We start from the raw sequence: 22,127 nt of genomic DNA, 5'->3' as shown, positions 1-22,127 counted from the left end.
GCAACTCATGGATAGGCAATGGAACCCATCCACAACCTGTTTGGCTGCAGCAAGTGGGCTGTTTGTGTACAGGCCCTTAAATTACAGAAATTTAGACAAACAAGCTGGTAAGATAAATCTTCACACACAAAAAGGGAGAAGAGAACCAAAGCAGTACTAGTCTCTTTCTTGAGAACCGATAAAACGATACCTTCTTTTGCATTCAAAAGGGCATATGCCACAGTGGTTGTGTCGCGTAAGCTTTCAACATCTGCAAAAGCAATGCCAATAGATGTGGCTGATCAAATGATTAAGAACACAGAACTTCCAAGCCCACGTACCCCCGCAAAAAAGGTTACAAATGCAAACTGTGTAAATGATATAGAGGCAGGTTGTTCTAGCTCAAAACTTAGGGAAGGCCACCAGCCAACCACCCAAGGAATAATGGGCTACATGACTTTCTTGCATACACTTCCAAGAAGAAAACCCTAACCACCTAAGTGATCACCACCACCTGTGAAGGAGTTTCTTGCCCACCAGAAGGGGCGCTACCAGTCCAAGTGGCAGCCACGATAGATAACTAACCGGAGTGCCCCCTAGAGAGCCAAACCTCTGCAGGCTGGTCGCAGAGATTTTCTCGCCGGAAGCTGCAAGAAGCTGCAAGACTCTCCCCACTGAGCACTAAAAGAAATTCTCAACGGCTGAAATAAACCTCCTCAAGCTACCCTCTGAGCAAGCTAGGTAAGCTATACATCCTCTATAAACTCTAGTCAAAGAGTTTAGGAACTCTTAAGCTTCTCTGTCTGTCCTCACATCACAGCTTAGTTCCATTGCTTATGCGCCAGCACAAGCCAGCTTTACACACACCATTTTCTCCACTTGCAAGGCCCCCATAGGATCACAGCCTTTCAATAGTTGGTATGATGAGTGTAAATTTACACACCTCTACCTTATACAAGACAAGTCAAAGGGACGGATCTCTCCATCAGAAATGCCGAGATTCTTTTTCCGCCTTACCCTTCAAAAGAAGAATGTGCACAAGTTGGATATGTATCAATTTTTCATGAGTGCAGATAGTATTTTAGGAGAAGAGACCACCCATGCCCCCACAATGGGAGCCCTACACACATCTGCTTTATAATATCCCTAATCAGGCCCACCTAATCAATTCAACACACCACATCCACCACCTTCTTCACCAAAAGCCAGTGACAAAAAATCGCATAACAGGAGATGCAAAGACCACAAGGATCTCCGTACGGAACATTTTTCTTGTGAATGGAAGCCTTCGGCCCCTATCTTAGCCAACATCATTAATTGGGCTTTATGTGAGCAATCCCCTCCATCATGGACAACCATCACCATTATCTCTATCCACAGAGCACAAGACCCCCTGGATTCCAATGACTACGAAACTATCATGATCGACCACAATTTGACCAGGGCAAAAAAGGTGCGAGCTCCATGGGCTTCAGCAAGACCACTACAATTGGACCATATCTTCTGTTGAGGACACAAGTTTTACTCCTGCACTGTGCTTTTGACAAGAAGACCACTACAATTGGACCATATCTTCACACTGCGGACACAAGTTATACTCCTGCTTTGACAATTGCAACATTGATTCATAGTCCAACAAGCCAATTAATCACCCTAGTCAGATGGGGGTCAAGCAGAACCTCATTTCAGATATTAAGACTTTGAGCACATTTCCAATGCAGTATGTAAGCAACAGGGCTTCCAAAGCAGGTGTTCAGCAATACTTGACGAAATTCTTCTTGCATTCCAACGGAGCTCTATATATGACCACAGAAAAAGAGGTGCAAGCTCCATGGGCTTCAGCAAGACCACTACAATTGGACCATATCCTCTGTTGTGGGCACAACTTATACTCCTGCATTGTGCTTTTGGCAAGAAGACCACTACAATTGGACCATATCCTCTGGTGAGGACACAAGTTATACTCCTGCATTGTGCTTTTGGCAAAAAGACCACTACAATTGGACCATATCCTCTGGTGACGACACAAGTTATACTCCTGCATTGTGCTTTTGGCAAGAAGACCACTACAATTGGACCATATCTTCACACTGCAGACACAAGTTATACTGCTGCTTTGACAACATTGATTCATAGTCCAACAAGCCAATTAATCACCCTACTCAGATCAGGGTTAAGAAGAACCTCATTTCAGACACAGACTTTGAGCACATTTCCAATCAGTATGTAAGCAACAGGGCTTCCAAAGCAGGTGTGCAGCAATACTTGACGAAATTCTTCTTGCACTCCATTGGAGCTCTATATATGCGAGCTGCCAGATCTCGTTGATATAATAGGCCACCAACTGAAATAGTAGTCTCGATTCTACTCTATGAGAACAATGTAGCACTACTGTGACACAAAACAAGGTTTGCGAACACGTTACTCTTTCTCTGAGAAAGAGTACCCAAAGACAAAGGTGACGGTCTGCCACATCAGTCATAAAGTGCTGCCAAAATAAGCTTCAGCCAGAGAATGAGTGTGCTCAAGGACTACAAGTAAGTAGAAGTGGTTTTTTCATGACCAAACTTCCTCACAACACCAGCCCCAGAAGCTAAATTAAGCGGCATTATTGCCTGCACACCTGGGAAGGAAACAATTCTAAACAGATCTCCAGCAGGTTCAAAGAAAGTCCCTCTTTTTCAAGGCACCACCCCAGCTATTCCTAACCCTAACATGCAAAACAAACTCAAAAGACATGCACGACTTCTGAAGAAAACCTCAAGATAGAAAAGCCCCAAAACCAAAATACAATGGCATGAAACACATTAACCACCCAACCATTACATACCGATCAACCTCCATGCACCCTAGATGTGAACAAATGAATCCAAAAATATGTTTTTCCCGTTGATTGATCCCCTGTGCATACATACAAAATAGGCCGTGGTTGGCCTAGCCTATGAACCCGATCTTCTTTTGGACTCCAGCCTCTGCCAAGTGTTCGCACCTATGACATAAGTGATGGTATGCACTATCTCATGCAGAACAACTGGAATATTTGGATCAGGAGCTAGAGGAAGCACAGCAGCTTCATGCTTCACATCCATTCTTTGGCACAAGTAGTTCCAGATTTGGAGCTGGCAGGAGAGCGACAGGAACTACAGCAGCTTCACCTTATACACCTTCACTCTTTGGCACAGGGAGCTTTGGAGGATTTCATCTAGGAGCAAGAGGCTCTGAAACCGGATTCACCCAATGGGGGGGGTCACTATTCTTATTACAACCCTCCTATTCACGGATACCCCCCACAATACTACAATACTCCAGTTGGATATATATCACGCTCCAATCACAGAGGCCTGACATTCACTCCACCATCAGATCGGTTCTGGCCAAGGCGGGTATCAACATTAGCTGATCACAACATATCTCACTCTACACAGGATCATCTGTTGATCACATGTACTCTCAGATGTTTTCATTTTACTTTTTCTTTCAGTTTTCCATGGCTCAGTATATCCATGGTACCATTGTATTACTTTTGGTCTCATAGGTCCTTGGGGTCTTCCATAGACGTTAATATAACTTTCTTTCTTCTTTCTACTCTCTAAAGTTGATGCTAAAGATTCTCACCCCATAAAGGTATAAAGAAGGCCTTGTTGTGCATTATCATGATCAACCTCAGTGCATGTAACATTGGTATTAGAGCATTAGGTTGGTAACCCAACTCGGCTACCTAAAGAAGTGAGAGCATCCGATGGATGGTTAAACTGTGGTCCGAAAAAGAAACCCAGGCCTCCACCATGTCGGGAGAGACATCTCATCAAGAAGAAATCTAGCAGGAAGGGATGGAGGCACAAAGCTTCCAAACAGAAAAAACGCTTCCACCAAGCACAAAAGAGCTCTTGAGAACAATGATGGAGCAAATAAATTCTCTGAAGATGCACCTTGCCGCCGAAAAAGAGAAGCCCAAAGAAGGCATCTCAGATCTGGCACAAGTCCTGCTACATATTGAAGAACAACAAAGAAAAGATGACGAAGCAAAAAGAAAAGCAGATGAAGAAAAAGAACTGAGACGTACGGAGGAACAAAGGGATAGGGAAGCCACACGCACATATGAGGAAGACCAACGCCGCAAAGAGAAAGCCGACCGAGAGTTCTAGCAAAGACTCAATCGGGAGGCTGTGCAAATCTAGAATCAGCAAACGATGGCACAAATTTTTTCGGCTCTTCCTCAGCAAGCTCCGAGTTCCTTGTCCTCCATCACCTTGACCACCACCGTCATACGCACCTCTCCAAATTTTAGTAAGTATGATGGTAAGTGTGATCATGCTGCAGTTACTCAATTTATTCATCAATTTGAAGCACATTTTCCATTAGCTAAAATCACAAATCCACAAGACAAATTCCATGTGGCAGCACCCCATCTCACTAGGGAAGCCATTACTTGGTGGCAGCATTGGTCAAAACTTCACACAGATCCCATCACAAGCCAATTCCGTTTCATTGGAACACCTTCGTGGTTGACCACAAAAGCCCGTTTTCTTCCACCACAGTACATGACCAATCTTGAGGATGAGTTTTACAAACTCACTCAAGGTGGTTCCCTTGTTTTGACCTATTCAAACAAGGTCATTACAATGGCCGAGTAGTTGGGCATATCGGAAGAAGATAAACTCAAGTAGTTCATTTGAGGCTTAGACACTACCATTAGGTACCCAGTGAGGAATTTTGAACCTCAGACTTATGCACGAACACTAACCCTCATTCAGAATCAAGAGTTGATGCTGAACGGAGGTAAGCCCAAGCAGGTACAGTCTACTCCAAAGCCCCAATAGCAGTCATCTACCCAAGGTAAGGGGGCTCAAACTAGAAAAGGCCAAAAGGACCAAAAGAAAAATTCCTCGGGTCAATCAAGTAATAAGAAAGATTCTACGCCCAAGAAGACTCCTAAGGAAAAAGCTAAGGAGGGCATCACTGAAGGTTATCTCCAGCCCAATGAACAAACATGGTACAAGACAGAGAACCGTTGTTTCTTCTGTCACACTGTGGGACACGGGAAGAAAGATTGCACTAGGCTCAAAAGTCTGCTAAGGCATCCACTTCCACAGTAGCAACCGTAGCATCATCATCCACACCTCCGCCATCAACCTCAAATGCCGTTCAGCTTTTACCCTCTTTGAATTCAGTGCCACCAGTGGTATTTGATGATAAGCAGGAGGGTGAGGTTGACGGCAAGACCAAGGCTCTCATTCAGGCCTACGGCACTGCAAAGGGACAATACTTCATTGTCCTCTTTGACATGGGCAGTTCTGAGGATGCCGTCTCTCCGCACTTGGCTACCAAGATGAGTTATACCTTGGTTCCTTATCATTTAGATGTGGATGGGTTTACCCTTAGTCTATGTACACACATCACTCATAAAGCTCAACAATTTGAGTTTCAAGTTCAGTGGGCCACATTCCAGCAGGATTTCATTGTCTCCTCTCTTTTAGGGTGTGACGTGATCCTTGGGATCCAGTGGTTTCGTTAGTATGCACCCATTCCTAATTGGAGGCACGACACTTTCACCATAGATGAAGGCTTTCCTGAGCCTCTCATGATTCACGGGGATCGGAGCATTCCTCGCATTCCATTCACTTCCCACATTTAGGCCCAAAGAGCCATCAAAAAGGTGCAAAGTGTGCGTTGTTATATATGTCCGCTCTCAATCTAATGCAGTTCAAGTAGCACCCAAAGGGGAGTAGCAGATGGCTGGTCTTTTGTCTCTATACAGCAACATCATGCTCCGAGACGACCTCCCACCTACTCTCCCACCCAATAGACCTGAGGACCATCGCATAGAGTTGGTTCCTAGTTCAGAACCTCCCAGCAAGTTCCCCTACCGCCTTTCTAAGGCATTGGAGAGCGGGCTAGAGCAGCAGTTAGCCCAACTCCTCCGGTACGGATTTATCCAACCATCTTCCTCACCTTTTGCTGCTCCCATTTTGTTTGTCCAAAAGAAAGATAAGTCCGCACGCTTATGTGTGGATTACAGGGCACTCAATAAGCTAACAATGAAGAATAGGTTCCCCATGCCCAGAATAGAGTACATCCTAGAATGACTCAATGGTGCAAAGATTTTTTCTAAGATAGATCTTAAGAGCGGCTACCATCAGGTTCGGATCTTCGAGGCCGACATTCCAAAAACGGCCTTTAGGATCGAGCGTGGCCACAAAATTTGTGGTGATGCCCTTTGGTCTCACCAATGCACCAGCGACGTTCAACAAAATGATGTCTCGGGTTTTTCAGGATCTCATTGGCAAATGTATCTTCATCTTCTTAGATGATATTCTATCTTCTCAGGGGGACAGCAGAGCAGCAAAAGCGAGATGTGGCACAGGTTCTGCAATTCTTGCAAGCCAATGAGTTGTTTATCAATGCCAAGAAGAGTGAGTTTGGAGTACATGAAATCCATTACCTGGGATACATCATTAGTTCTTCAGGTATTAGCCTCAATCTTGAAAAGGTACAAGCCATTCTCAGTTGGGATGTTCCCACTACAGCCTAAGCAATCCACTCATTTGTGGGTCTTTGTCAGGCCTACAACACCCACATGGACAAGTTTTCTGACCTTGCAGCACCTCTTATGGACTTGCTCAAGGGTGTGAAGACTCGTTGTGTCAAAAAGTGTTCGTCACGGGCAAGGCTCTAGAGGCATTCCAGGCAATGAAGAAAGTTGCCTCTGAGTCTCCAGTTTTGAAGTTGGCATCATGATTACCTTTGCCAGTAACCTTGCCATTGGAGCTGTTTTACAGCAAGATGCTAGGCCAGTGGCTTATTATAGCCGCAATTTGAATAACGCCGAGAAGAATTATTCAGTGTATGACAAAGAGCTCTTGGGGGTGATGACCACTCTTAAACATTGGAAGCACTTCCTTTAAGGGAGGGACTTCACAGTTAAGACAGATCACCAAGCACTTAAATGGTTGCAAACCATGCCTAGTGCCCAATGGAGTGACAAGCAGTCTACATGGAGTCAATTGTTCCAACAATTTGGGGGAATGATTGAATACGTCCCAGGCAAGAATAACCCCGTTGCTGATGCTCTTAGTCGCAAGGGCACTGCTCAGACATTGCAGGAGTCCACTGTGCTTGAAATTCTAGGCAGACTTAGATAGTGTAAAGGCACGGTATCCCGATTCGGAAGAGTTCAGGACTCAATATCATTTGACTCTCAATTCAGAACCAGGCCATTATAGTATATAGGATGGTTAGTTGTTTTTCAAGAACCGTCTTTGTGTACTCAAAGAAAAGCGTCAAGTCCTTCTCCACGATGCCCATGATTCTCTTGTTGGGGGTCAGAGGTATCAACAGTACCTTGGAGAAGTTAAAGTCGTCATTATATTGGCATAAGATGCAACAGGATGTCTACCAACAGCGCACAGTTTTGGGTGAGCCCCTTTCAAAGGATGAGCTTGTTGAGGCTTTGAGGGTCCTTCCGCGTCATAGTTGCCCTGGGGAGGACGGATTGACGCCTGCCTTTTTTATGCGCTATTGGGACCTTTTGGGGCCAGGCCTCCGTAGGGGCTTTCAGTATGTTTTGGACACTGGAATGATGCCACAGAGCTTTTCAGAGGGCTGGATCTTTCTTATCCCCAAGGGGGAGGGAGTGTCAGATGATATTCGGCATTGGAGGCCTATTACGATCCTCAATACTGTCTACAAGGTCCTAGCAAAGGCCTTGAGTTTGAGGATCCAGCCCTTCCTTGGGGAGTTGATTCATGCTACCCAGACAGGATTCGTCAAGGAGCGCAGTATCCTTGACAACATTTTCACCTTTTGGGAAGCGACGGCCTGAGCTAGATTTCTCGGTGAAGACTTGGTCGTGATGCTTCTCGATTTTGAGAAGGCATACGATAGAGTCGATTGGGGTTTCCTAGAGGGCACTATGCTTCGCCTGGGTTTTGAGCCAGACTGGATTCGAGGAGTGGTGGCTCTATATTCCACAGCTCGTAGCCAGGTGTTAATGGCAGGAGGACGGGGGCCGAGTTTTGAGTTGACCAGATTAGTCTGTCAGGGATGTCCTCTCGCCCCGTTCCTTTTTCTCTTCTTTGCAGAGGCTATGAGCATGTATCTGACAGCAAAGGAGATTGGTTTGAGAGGACTCCAGCTCCCAGTCCGGGGTAAGGACTTGCTCCATTCTGAGTTTGCTGATGACACGGGATTGTTTCTGCATGGCTAGGCGGCCAATCTACAGAGGGCAGAGCAATCGCTACAGGTTTTTGGTGTGGCTTCGGGAGCATTGATCAATTGGCGCAAGACAGTGGCTTTTTAGATTAGTAGCGCTCCCGCTTCGGCATGGAGCCTAGACCCGGGTTTTAGATGGATTCCTCCTGGCACAGCAATGCGATATCTGGGATGCCAGATTGGACTTGATTTGTCACCTAAGCAGCAGATCGCCCCGCTTCTTCTGAATATTCAGAAGAAGCTTTTATATTGGAGTACAGCTCGGCTATCCTTGGCTCGGAGGGTGGTGGTGACAAATCAGGTGCTTTTAGCGACTGTGGTACATCACGTCTTGTTGGATCTTCTCGAGCTCTTGCATCAACCGGGTACAGAGACTGATCAAGAACTTTCTTTGGTCTGGGCGGGATGGTCAGCTGGCCCGGGCTAAGGTTGCTTGGGCACTTATTACTCTTGCGCTGACCCAGGGGGGCTTGGGCATTATAGATCCAGTTGATTAAGGAGAGCCTTGTTAGGGAAGCTTATTGTTCAGGGGCTACTTGCAGGCGCTGAGCCTTGGAAGGAGCTTCTATATCAGCGGCTACAGGCTAGAGCTCCCCCCGCAGGGGGCACTTGGCCACCTGAGATACGGTGGATCTTCATAGACATGAGGAGGACAGGCCTCAGTAGAGGATGGGAGGACAGAGTTGCCTTGAGCATCCTGCGAGCTTGGGAGCTGCTGCGACCCGGGCTTTCTCAGAGACCTCCCACTTGTGATGAGGAGCGAGCCAGACAGCCGCTCATCTGGGCCCCGCGGTACCCACAGAGCAGGGTCATATGCTGGGTTCTCGACCTCGTCTAGCCTGGGGACCATTGGCGGCAGGCCCAGCACGCAGTTTTGGAGATTGACAGGCCTTTTGCAGTCTCCCGGAGGAGATCCAGGCGGAGAGGCTGAGTCATTTCAGAGGGGGGCTGATTATGAGGGATGACATTCAAGAGGCACTCACTGAGGAGTGGTTCACGCCTTTCGAGCCAGCGGCCCACGGTGGATGGGAGCCTTTACACAGTTGGAGATCCTGATTGCTGTCAGAGCTTGCACTGAGGATGGTAGATGCCTCCACTATGAGATACAAGATGAGGGCAGACTTCAGAGAGTGGAGGCGGAGTCGCCTTTGGTTGCAGAGTGCATCTTTCAGAGGATACGGGTAGTGGCCGCCGCTTCTCGGAAGTGGCATATTGATCTAGACCCTGCAGATGTGGACTCTGATTGGCGCATATGGGCATATGTTGCGTGCCCTTGGCCCGGCTCTAGTGGGACCCTGGCGAGTACGAGTGGCATGCTCCTTATTGGTCCCCCGAGGCCACAGAGATCACCTTTTTCCAGTACACTGTTCGGCTGGGGAGGCATGTTTTGACTGCGAGGAGGATGGTCTCTCCAGCTCCATCGGAGCATTGGTGGCTACAGGGACTCTCACAGGAGTTTCTGGAGGATTTCTGGACCAGGCTCTGGGCTAGCCGACAGGCACGCAGGATCTCGACTTTCCAGTGGCTGGTTGCCCACAGGGGCTCTGCAGTTGGCACCTGGCTTGTCTACAGTGGCCTTCCATCTCGGCTTGCATCCGATGCGGCGATCCATTGAAGACATAGAGACATTGCCTATGGGACTGTCCACAGGCACAGCAGATTTGGCTGAGGATGCTGTGCATTTTGGCCCCCCTCTCTCCAGAGGGCCTGTATACGTGGGGAGCCGTTGCTTGGTCGACTTCGTCAGGGCCTGCTCTGGGATACGAGACGGAGTAGGACAGCCACGCCATCAAATTCATTAGGGGCCAGCCTCGCCTTGTTCCTTCACCGGATTTGTCGTCCGCCGGCTGGACACAGGAGAGGGATCTATGATGGGAGCTCCTCAACAGCCTCACCATATGGTTCACCTGTAGAGCCCGTTGTTTCAGGGCCTTTGAGGGGAGACTGGAGCCACCAGCAGAGACTGTTCGGGGGATCTGGCAGGAGTTGATTCACACACTGCGAGGACAGTATGACCGCATCCGGGGCGACTCGGATCAAGCGATCTTGCGGCGCCAGGCCTTCCACACCACTTGGCGCTGCGGCCCCTTCTATACTCTACACGCGGGTACCCCCCGCTGGCACTACAGGCCACCTGTTTGGATTTTCCCCCCTCCTATTGTATGATATAGCCTCTCAGTTATTTGTACATTTTTGCACCTAGGGAGAGTCTCCCTAGCTGCCTTGATTGGCTCTCTGCTCTGCCTTCTTATGAGCAGGAGAGCGTTTTTGTAGCCCAGTGGGCGTTTTTTTTAAACTAATGAAAGGATCTTTTCTCGGGAAAAAAAAGCATGTCTACCAACATGTCCAATCATGCCAGATATGTGAAAAAGTGAAAGTTCCTCATATCAAATAGGCCGGGTTGCTTCAACCTTTGCCTATTCCGGAGGGACCCTTTTACAACATCAGTATAGACTTCGTAGGCCCTCTTCACGCCTCAACTGGATCAAGAAACACACAGTGTATGACAATTGTTGATAGATTTAGTAAGTTTTGCATGCTCATTCCATGCAAGCAGACAGCCACAGCCGAGGACATAGTTCGCATGTTCATTCGGTTTTGGTACCCCATTGGTGGTTTGCCACGGACTATCACATCAGATAGAGATCCAAAATTTACGTCCCATTTTTGGAGAGCATTGTTTGACAATTTTGAGTCTAAATTGCAGTTGTCCAACGCATTCCATTCTCAAACAGATGGCCAAATAGAAATTTACAATCAATTGGCCTTTGACGTTTTGAAATCATATTGCCATGACTAGCAATCAAAATGGGAACAATATCTTTCTTTGGTTCAGGCAATCCTAAATGATACTCACTCATCGAGTATTGGCCGAACGCCGTATGAGGCCGCATTTGGTCGCTGATTCTCATCTCTTTTAACGAGATAGGTCTCACCATCTCTTGAGGCCGAGACATTCTCGGAAATCATAGAGTCCGTTAAGGAGCGCCTTGCCAAGGCTCAGGAAGCATATACCCGGCAAGCTAACAAATCCAGGCGAGATGTCAACTTTAAGGAAGGGGATTGGGTATATCTCTGCATCATGAAACAACGGCTAAAGCAAGTAGGGCCCATTTTCAGTCATTCAAAAGTTAAGTGATGTCTCTTTAAAGTTAAAGTTGCTGGAAAGTCAGACTATGCATAATGTCTTTTATGTTTCTTGGTTGAAGCCATATGTAGGTCCAGCATTGCAAGATATATCTGAAGAGCAACAACCAGATATGATAGATGAAGCTGAAGTCATAGAGCCAGAGCGAATTATCCTCCACAAATGGAAGCATGGATCCGGTCGAAGAATACACCAGTTCTACACGAAGTTTAAAGACCGCATAACCCATGAAGCAGTTTGGCTGGATGAAGAGTTCTTTTAGGAGTACCCCCAGCTGTTGGCGGACTACTTGGAAGCCCTGAACCTACCACCAAGTTAAGTAGGAGAGAATGTCACGTGCACCCTGCACTGGGGTACAAAGTGACACACTGGCATGATCATCAGTGCAACATTTGTACAGAACTAGAACCTTTTTTAGGATTATTTGTCGTGCGCCCCCGTGACCCCGTTGTGAGCCCTCAATCCAAGGATAGTCAGGCACGAGCTACATAGGTCAGTCTCCCAGCTTTAGGGGTCAATTAGTTGTCAGTCCTCTTAACTCACTTGGAGAAAGCATCATTCAAGACCATGTATGTGTCAAGCTTAGCATGGATGCATGTAAAGCATTGTAAGTGCACTCACATAGAAGGGGGCCAGCCCTAAGGCCAGCCCCAAGGCAGCCCATGCTTGGGCTAGGCCTTGCAAAAGCATCCAAGGGCTTTGCCAAGCAGTCGGCCGGCAGCCAACAGTCCGACCAGCATCTAATGGCTAGCTGACAGGGAATATAGTACCCGACCAGCATATAGTGCTGACCAACTGGCATATTAGCAGTCGTGACGGTCTTTCAGCAGCCAACTGAACATTTCATCAATCGTGGGATTCTTGCATCAGCCGACAGCCTCCTAGGGGCAGCCGACTGCTGTTCTGAGTAGGTATAAAAGCAATGCCTCAGCCCACACCAATTTAGTCAAGCATTCAGCAAAGAACATTCAGTCTGCAGCATCCTATCAACTCCAGGCAAATCAGGAAGATACTCTTCTATCTCAGCTAGCAAATCTGCAGTCCTACAGTCATTTGGACTTGCATCATTAGCCAAGGAGAGTCTTCAGCAGAGCCTCAGGATAGCTGGATATTCAGCCGAGTACGGTCTTCCTCCTTGCGTTGGGCATTCACATCATTTGTACTCAGCATTTTCTCCAAAGAATAATATAAGCAAATCTCCTATTTCCAGGGGGGGGCCTTCAGTGGGTATTGGGACCCAATATTGTGTTGTCTATTACATTCTCATTCTCTTCTCTCTCTACTCTCTAAAGTTGATGCTAAAGATTCACACCCCATAAAGGTATAAAGAAGGCCCTCTTGTGCGTTATCACGATCAACCTCAGTGCATGTAACAACAAGAGATCCCATTGCTCATCTGGAAATGTTTGACTAGATATGCGAAACATGTAGGCTTTGCATCCACTGCAAAGCCTAGACAATCTGACAAGGTCAAACCAATCCAAATTGCTAAACTCATGTTGAAATTCAACGGGACGAGATCCCATTGCTCATCTGGAAATGTTTGACCAAATATGCAAAACGTGCAGTTGACTCGATGACCAAGTAAAGGTGAGTGCCTTTGGCCTCACCATGGAGGAAAAAATCATTGGTTTCAATCGCTTTCCGAGGAAAAACCAGATTTCAACGTTATAAAATGGCTTTAACACTCAGTTATTACCAAGAGGGGACCTGCAAGAATCCGTGATCAGCTATACCACGTGAAGCAGCTCCAGAAGGAGTCAATCGGCAATTACATTAATCAGGTGCAATACCTACATCCTCGTTGCACTGATCCGATGAAACACTATCCGGAAGATTCACGGATGGACTACATGATCTATCAATGGCATAAGTCCTTTGAGCCATGCTATCGAAGCTGCAACAGAGATGCTTAGGATAGCGATGCAAATAGGTAGGGGGGTTGCACTTGCAGCTGCGTTCATTGCAACACCTAAACACAAGGTCAAACCAATCCAAATTACTAAACTCATGTCGAAATTCAACGAAACACGAGACCACACTGCTCATCTGGAAATGTTTAATCACAAACCCAAGTGGCTTTTTGGGTCCAATTCCAACGATTTAGGAGCATTTTTTGTAGAATCCATCAGATGACCTACTTGGTACTAGCGGGGAGGCCACTTCAATCCACCACTAGCAACTGAAACTGGCCTTCAGAAAATCTGGCGAGCGGTGAAACAAACACTCGCACACAAAACACTTCAACACCTTTGAGGATCAAGAAAAGGAAAACAAACAGGGGGAGCTAGAGTGCTCCTGCAAACAGTACACGGACACCGATTGGCCCCAAAACGCAGTGGCGCCCCTTGCGGTATTTCTTTAATTGGTTATAAGAGCTTTGATTACAATAGGGCTGGAAACTCAGCTGTCACAGTAGAAATCCTGAAACCTGCAAAGACTCTGCATCATGGCTTCTTGTCCACTTGGCATCCACAAACAAGTCCAGCCATTGTTCACATCAAAAGACTCTCACACATTGAGTTTGCATACAAAAGCTTTCTCCCATGATCACGGCTACCATAACCATCCATAGCCTCTCACCCTATGAATAGCATCACACCCTAACACATCCGGTGCTTTTGCATCACAACACAGACTCCCAAATTGTCTCAAAAAAGAACTCGCATCATAGCTTAGCATACCATACAGTCGACACACCTGTACCAACCCTCTACGTACTATCCATCTCTGTCATGGATTCCCTGTCCCCTGCCCAATCAGTAGCAAGGCTGTACCAAACATGTGTCCATTCCTGTACCTTCTGCCTGCATGTGACCTATCTTCTGGAGAACCATAAACATGTTTCCTCGAGAAACCTACGACCTGTTTCCACGTGAAACCCTTAGGCATGTTTCCCTTTGAAACCTTTGTCTTGTTTTCATACAGAACCATTCACAGCACCATTCAACAACAGTGCCAACAACGGCGTACATCTAGTTACCTATTCCCTCATGAAACATCTGGAAACATAGAGATGCCCATCACTGTAGGTCCCTCTGTTCCTTTCTAGAAGAAAGAAAAAAATCTGCTCCATTAGCACGCAGCCATGCGAGCTTGCATCACTCCCATGCCAAGAAACACTTTCAATTGACTTGTACTTGCAGCCGGAAACCCAAGCACATAGCTGAATTTGCAGCCAACCAAAAACAGCCCATAAACAGTCCTCGAACTGATCTCAAAACAGTCCCGAGCATTGCTCATGTTCATAGCCACATGCACTGCCACGAAACAGTTCATAAACCCTTTCCAAAATCGTCCCGAACCAAAGCAAAGAGAAGCTGAAAGTTCCATCAGTTGAACGCCATCGACATGATGTCTATGTTCATGAAAAACCAGCCCCTGTCCGCCTTTATGTCCAGAGAAACTAGCCCCCTGGCCACCCAAGAGAAGAGCACGCAGCCCTGAGCGCCTATAGTCCAGCCCTCCTGTGCACCAAGCGAGAGAGAGAGAAAGGAGCATGTGCCGCAGCTTCAGCCCTCCTCCTACTGTTCAGCCCTCAGCTTTTGCACACATAGAAAAGCGCCCAAAAGCAGCCTGCCAGCCCCTGTTTTCTCCCAAAAAGCAAGAGAGAGAAAGAACGAGACCTGTCTTCAGTCTCCAGAACCTCCCCCAGACTTGCCAAGAGAGAGAGAGATTGGCTGTGTGCTTCCTGCAGCCCAACAGTCCTCCAAGGAGAAAAAAAAACATGTATCTCTGCTGCATCTGCCCGTCCAGCCCTCCCTGCAGACCTGTCCACTTCTCACCAGAGAGAGAGAGAGAGAGAGAGAGAGAGAGAAAGAAAGAAAGAAAGAAAGTTATATTACTGTCCACGGGAGGCCGAATACGGGAGGCCGAATCCGACCTATGGGACAGATCAGGTACATCCATTTACATTCCACTCTGGGTATCGATGCCAAAGAGGCATAAAACTGGAAAAAAAAAAAACTCAAAATGAACTCTTAAGACTCTTAAGAGTTTAAGTTACAATGGGTTCTATTGCATCTAGTTCGAAATTGAGGTTCAAAATAAAAATAGCTATATTTCATCCATGGATGGATTTGCTCTTGAGGGGGGTGGGGTACGGAATTCTTTAATGATTGTATATTGCCCATTTGCCATTCTTTCTTGCTTCTTTAACTTTATTCAGCTCTGCCGATTTGTTCTTGAGTTGTAGCTAGGTGAGTTCATCAGGTATCCATACCTTTGTCCCCTGGAGAGACCTTGTTTGCTTCATCACTGCTATTTTCTCATTGTTGTCCATATAGAAGACTTTTGCCTGTGTACCCTTTACTATAATAGAGATAGGGTCTCCTAAGTCCACGAAGGGGACTACTTTGCTCAGTTGTGCTGTAAGTACATCTGTATCTAATATGTAGTCTTCTCGAAGCTCTTGAGCTATGTCTGCCCTATCCCAGCCTTGAGAAAGAAAGAAAGAGCTGCAGCCCAGTCCCCTGGCCCGACCAGCCTGCCTGCTTTTCCCACAAGCCAAAGCTCCTTTTCATCATAAGAGAGGCGCCCCTTTTCTGCCCACCACCCCCCTTTCGAAAAAGCACACACGTGGCCCCAAAAATAGCATATGGGCCACGTTTACTTTCATAAAGGGCATTATAATGTTTTTAAAGGTTTTTAAAACCTTTTGAGTTAAAATCTCTTTGCCCCCTTCACACTTGGGATTGTCCACACATGGGTTTCCTTTTTAACTCCAATCCGATGCCGTTCACACTGTCCACCATGTCCCTGTGCACACCTGCATACTGTCCAAAGAAAAACACAGGGTCGTGACAAGCAACTGTCTAGCTTCTGCTTTGATCAAATGTGTGAAAGGTGTGGTTGGCCAGACAACCAAGTTAAGGTGAAAGCCTTTGGCCTCACCATGGAGGAAAAATCCGGACATTGGTTTCGATCACTTAAGTTTGAGGACAAGGCAAACTTCGACGTTTTAAAAATGGCTTTCACAGTCAATTATTACCGAGAGGGGACCCGCTAGGATCCGTTAGATTAGCTACATTAATCAGGTGCAATACCTACACTCTCGTTGCGCTGACACTGACAAATTCTCCAATGAAACACAAATTCATGGTGGGACTCCGTGATCCATCATTGCAATATGCCTCGTACACACAAAGGCATAAGTCCTTTGAGCCGTGATAACCACACTAGCACTGGATGCCCAAACTTGAGATGCTATACTCTACCTAGGTTTACTCGGGATTTTGTTACCACAACATGGGAGGTGTTGAGTGGTGAATCAGTTGAGGGGGGACTGGAAAGTAGAGTAGGTAATGAAACCTCTCTTTTCTTTTTTTTTTCCATAAAGAGACTTTTATTAAGTATGAGAAAAACATACAACAATCACAGCTATAAGCCGGAAAAGAATAGAATCACCCCAATATGTAAGGTGATTTCAACCACTGAGGAGCATCATGATGCCATGTAGACCTATGGTACTAGAGGAAAAGAAAATGCCATGGTCCCATTCCCGCATAAATATCGCATGCTTCGCCTGCGCAGAACGAGAGGGCCCTTGAATGCGAGCCCAAGTAGCCATAAGAGTGTGGATGATATCACCCCATGTAGTACTAATGCACTGAGACCCAAAAATCTGGACACCCTCAATAGCCTCCATGCATCTACGCTCCAGATCTGCCATGTTATAATACTGGCAATAATCTCCCAAATGGTGTCAATCCTCTGTCTAGGGAGTGTATAATCAAAGTGAGGAACATCCTGCAATAAACCATGCTGGGCAATACCGCTACGAATGAAAAAAGCAGAATCTGTATCACTGCCCTCATAAAAAAGCTGCGGACCGGACTGGGAGAGCCAAGCAACTGCCCCCCAAGTCACATGCATGGCTCGGCTACTCAGTTTGCCCATAAGTTGGGCTACAGGACCCCAAATCTACTGTGCAATGCTGCATCCCCATGGACAATGTTGTACGGACTCAGGATCTACCGCACATTTAGGACAGAAAGGTGCTACACCAAAAACTGATCTCCACTGATTGGTAGGGAGACCTCCATGTAAGAATATCCAAAAGAAATGAGAGATCTGGCTCCTTCTGTATGAGTGCCAAAGTCTATGCCAATATCTGTACTGTATCATTGGAGAAATATCATAGCTCTCCCAATGAGGCCTGAGAGTAGGGATCCTATGCATCTGTCGAAGAGGAGAAGCCTGGCATTCCGAACAGTGAAACTGAAAAAAAAAAAGGCTTTTCAAAGGATCGAAGGCATCAATCCACTCCCACTCTCCTGGATCCCACTGAAGATATCTGATAGGACTACCACCATATAGCCACAAACACCAAGAGCCATGAGTCACTATCTAAGGAGAAGGGTCAATAAACCAGTGCTTCCCCGACCGACCAACAATCCTCACTGGACTAAGCCTAGTATTTGGGATGATCTCCTCCATACTAAATCTCCTCAATCTCCCCCCAAGCATGATAGAATAAATGAGGCAATCTGTATCCTCCTGGCCCGGGAGAGCAATGACCTGCAGAGGTATGCCTATCCTCGAAAAAAACTCCCAGCCAACTTGGATGATAGTCTCCGTGAAAGGTGTCCCAGAAAGCCACTCATGCGGAATAGCTGCATCAATCTGATCAATACGAATGCGAGAGCCCCTAAGATGCTGAGTGGTTGCAAGTCTCCGATCCTCCGGAAGACTCTTAAAGGTCTTCCAAGCAAGAACTGTGTATGCGCATCTCTCCCATCCTGACCATTGGATATAACGAGATGCACCAAGTGGCCGACCAACCTCATCCCTAATGAGCTCGTTCCACATAATAGGTTGTCGGTCAGCCTCGTCCAAAGACCTAGGAAGCCTTTGTCGCAAAAAATATCTCATGCTTCTTCATGCTCGGACAATGGCTGCAATAAGAGGGAAAGATGGTGCCCTAGTATCAGCCTCTGTGAACAAAAAACATGTGCTGGGCATCCAGTCTCTCCCGACCCTGGGTGTACATCTGGAAATCTGAGACAAGAAAAAATCCTTCCAAGGCTCAGTGCCTGGTAGGAAACCTCTGACCACAAGTTTGCAAAGCAACGCCCTGCACTGAACATCCGGATCGATAATATTCAAGCCCCTCTCTCTTTTGGGCTGAATAACTGTGAGCCAAGCTACCTTGGCACGGGTGTCTGAGGTGCCATCCAAACCCGACTAGAGAAAATTGCGGATCAATCTCCGAAATTGGCCAATGCACGCACGAGAGAAGCACCAACAAGAGGCAATAAACCAAGCTGAGGCAAGCAAAACCTGATTAGCCACCAAGGCTCTGGAGGCTAAATCTAATCTCCTAGAGCTCCAATGGAGGAGCTTCTTCCGGATACTCATAAGTACCGGAGTAAACTACTGTGTAGGAGAAATATCAATCCCAACTTGGCATCCCAAATATCTAGCAGTGCATCCTCTGCTGATCCAAGTAAAACCAAGCTCTGCACCCCAATCAACTCTCGATGAATCACTAACCCAAAAACCAACAGATTTGTGCTGATTAATGAGTGCGCTTGCTGCCAAACAGAACTCCTCTAGTGCTACCTGGAAGGAACATAAGCATATATGTGAAGCCTCCAAAAATAGGGCCGTGTCATCAACTAACTCAGAGTCAACCAACTCCTCATGACTACGAAGAGGCAACCTCAATCCTGAAATACCAGCAGTGGAGCGGAGAAAGATGCTCATGGCCTCTGCAACTATGATATATAATAAATGGGCTAATGGGCAGCCCTGTCGTGCTGAGCGAGAAATCTGAAACCGCTCCCCTCTATCACCGCAAGCAAGAACTCTATTGTAGGCATCACAATACATGCATGAAACTCCCTTGATCCATCTCTGAGAGAAGCCCATATGACTAAGAGTACCCCGTCACCCCTGCTTTGATGTATGCTGCAGCAGTATGGGCACCTGGGCTCGCCACCTCCACATGGTCTCAGATAGAGAAGCCTCAGATGCTCATGCTTTCACGGATGATCCGCAGCAAACCCTCCGTCCCACATGACATTGTCCGCACGGAGTTCGCTGCACCTCCTATGCTAGTAGAGGCCCTCTTCCAGACGATCTGCTTCATACAGAGGATCAGAGATACGCCATCAGATCGACTCTCACATAGAGCTTTTGAGGCATCCAAGCAGCTCGCATAGAGTGGAGATAGGAGATCATGGTATTCACAGATGATACAGTGGCTCACTCAGCATGGTCTCGACATAGATCACCTGCCACCTTTCCAGTATGATATACATGCGCCACACATCCAGCTCTCTCACAGTGAGAGGAACAGAGTCCTTCGGCACGATTTATGGCAGCGATACACTCGAGACTTGGATTACACCCAGTCAACCTCTACCGCCGAAGATGCTATACTACAGAGATCAGTTTATGCGTATCTGAGCGGATGGATTGATACAGAGACCTGGATACATGGATGTGTACATGCCTCACAGTGCCCAAGTGGTGATTGGCCAGCTCAGAGTGTCATCACACTAGCTTGAGATTGTGGCAGGTAGGGCAGCACGGATCCCCAGAGCAAAGAGGATATGCAGACTATGCCAGGAGGAGGTTGAGAGTGAGGAACATTATGTATGCCGATGCAAAGCATATAGTGTCATTAGAGAGAGATACACCACCATCTTCAGTGGACATCCCTCACTCCGCCAAATCATGGAGTCCGCAGACCAGCGCAGATTTGGCCAGTTCTTGCTAGAGACACTGCTACGGACTCATACCACAGGGAGAGGTGGGCGATAGCTCCAGCTCACTGATTTCTTCTAGAGATCTATATCCCAGTGCCTACCCTGACACAGGAGGGGGGTTACACTTCAGCGCACTGCATACCTCCGAGCGAGACGGAGACCGAGAGCACCAGGCTACCAGACTCCCAGACTACATCATAGGGAGATCACAGAGATACGGGCTCGACATCGGCACCATATCCAGGAGCGGCTAAACTCACACCCGGAGATGATGCTCCAAGGTATTTTTGCCTCGCCATCGCCTATGTATCACATATTACACCCCCATTATGGTACTGGTTGGAGCTAGACAGATCTGCATTGCATTCTTGTATACCATACGCATATAGGTTGCATATCGAGCCTCTAGTAGTAGTGCTCCATCCATCACACCCCCCCACTAGCTCAGTACTTTCATACTTTATTTCATGTTCATTTTGTCCTTTTTTTCTGGACATCCAGAAGACATTGACAGTTGTACATTGATTTGTCTCATAGGTCGAGTTTGGCCTCTAGTAGATATTAATACAGCTTTCTTTCTTCATCTTCTTTCTTTCTCTCTCTCTTGGTCGAGAGGTGTGACACTTGACAGAGCCACTGAGTTATGCAGAGCTCGACGCCCTAGACCCCATGGCCCTCGCCCATGGCCAATCCACCATAGGAAGATCCCGGCCATCATCTCCCATCATCGCACGACCTTCCCTCTGCGGCCCATGAGGGATGTATTAGGGTGATATGAGAGCTCTCTGCTCATGTACCTAGATCAGATTTTAAAGTTCTAGATTTTTGTTATCTTTCTTTATTACTATTTTGTACCCAGGATGATGTACCTCTCATGGATATGATGTAACCTTTTGGTCTCATAGGTCCTTTTGGCGTTTTGAAGACGTTAATATAACTTTCTTTCTTTCTCGTATGACTCCATCACACTATGGCGTTCTTCATGCCACAGCCTCCATAGCCTCCACAACTAGGAGTCCTTTGATCCAACAAGGACAACACGTTTCTGGAGGGTTTTAGTATTGATCCTAAACTGTTGTTTCTCAATACTCTCAGCCACATCAACAATATATGGGCTATGTGCAACCCCCTCAACCTTGTGGACAGCGTTCACCTGCTCCTCAACCTCCTACATCTCCTCTTGTGCATACTTTCTATTCTACCATTCTTGATTTTCAGAGACAGTTAGCAGAGCTACACTCCCAGGCTCCCCAAGCTGTAGCTAGTAATCCTCCTTGTCTGCAAGTCTCTTTTCATACACACAACCTTTTTCGGGTGAGAAGAAAGAGTGTGAGGAGCTTTACATGGATAGCTGGCTTGGGAGGTGGCCCGCCTTTTTTGATCCGTATAAGTCCACTCACGCTCAGCGTATTAGTCAGATTCAAAATTATGCTTCAGCATAAGGCATTCGCCTCTGGTGGAAGGACCTCCGTGTGAAGCCAACATGGGTGATTTTCAGCTTGTGTTTTTTTTTTTGGAAAAGTAGGAAAAAATATACAAAAATGAGATTTCAAACCAAACAAGGGAGAAATCTCAACCAATCAGGTGCCTTGTGCTGCCAACAAGATCCCATATGTGTGGCAGTGAAAAAGATGCCATGATCCCATTCTCTCATAAACTAGCCACCCTTTCTCTCTGTAGGCTCTTGAAGATCCCTAGATAGTGGCCATGAGGGTGTGGATGATATCACTCCAAATCTTGCAAATGCCTGTGTACCATAAACCAAAGTGTCCTCAATGGCCTCAGTGCATTTAGCCTTGCAAATGTGCCAAGCTGCAATGCTAGCAATAATTTCCCACGCAGTCTTCAACCTCTGTGTAGACAGGAAGTATCCTAACTCCAACACATTAGGATACATCATGTCCTAAAGATGGCACCGCCGAACTGATCATAATGGCCAGATCCTTGTCGCTCCCTTCATACCTAAGCTCTGGGCCCGACTGTGTCAACCAAATGATAGCACCAAAAGAAATGTAGGCAGTCCTCCTCATCCTTCCAAGGAGAGGTGCTATCGCACTCCAAATCCTCTATGCTTC

General features: G+C 46.8%; 1 protein-coding gene across 5 annotated transcripts in view; it reads right to left on the bottom strand.

Annotated features, from left to right (window-relative positions):
- The window catches only part of LOC147623352 (general transcription and DNA repair factor IIH subunit TFB1-1-like), a 111,664-nt gene that overhangs the window by 21,755 nt on the left and 67,782 nt on the right, over positions 1-22,127 (bottom strand). For all 5 annotated transcript variants that reach the window (XR_015269375.1, XM_086821502.1, XM_086821503.1 and 2 more), the window contains one exon: positions 191-250. Coding sequence is in view for 4 of the 5 variants with exons in the window: in XM_086821502.1 (XP_086677628.1) it covers positions 191-250 (60 nt within the window). In the remaining variant the exon portion in view is untranslated. The remainder of the gene's footprint in view (positions 1-190; positions 251-22,127) is intronic.

The sequence above is a fragment of the Cibotium barometz genome, chromosome 27, assembly GCF_041138505.1.
Source record: "Cibotium barometz isolate CiBa-2024 chromosome 27, ASM4113850v1, whole genome shotgun sequence".
Lineage (NCBI taxonomy): Eukaryota > Viridiplantae > Streptophyta > Polypodiopsida > Cyatheales > Cibotiaceae > Cibotium > Cibotium barometz.
The sequence above is the reverse complement of the archived record's forward strand: the minus strand, read 5'-3'. Positions and strand labels throughout refer to the sequence as shown.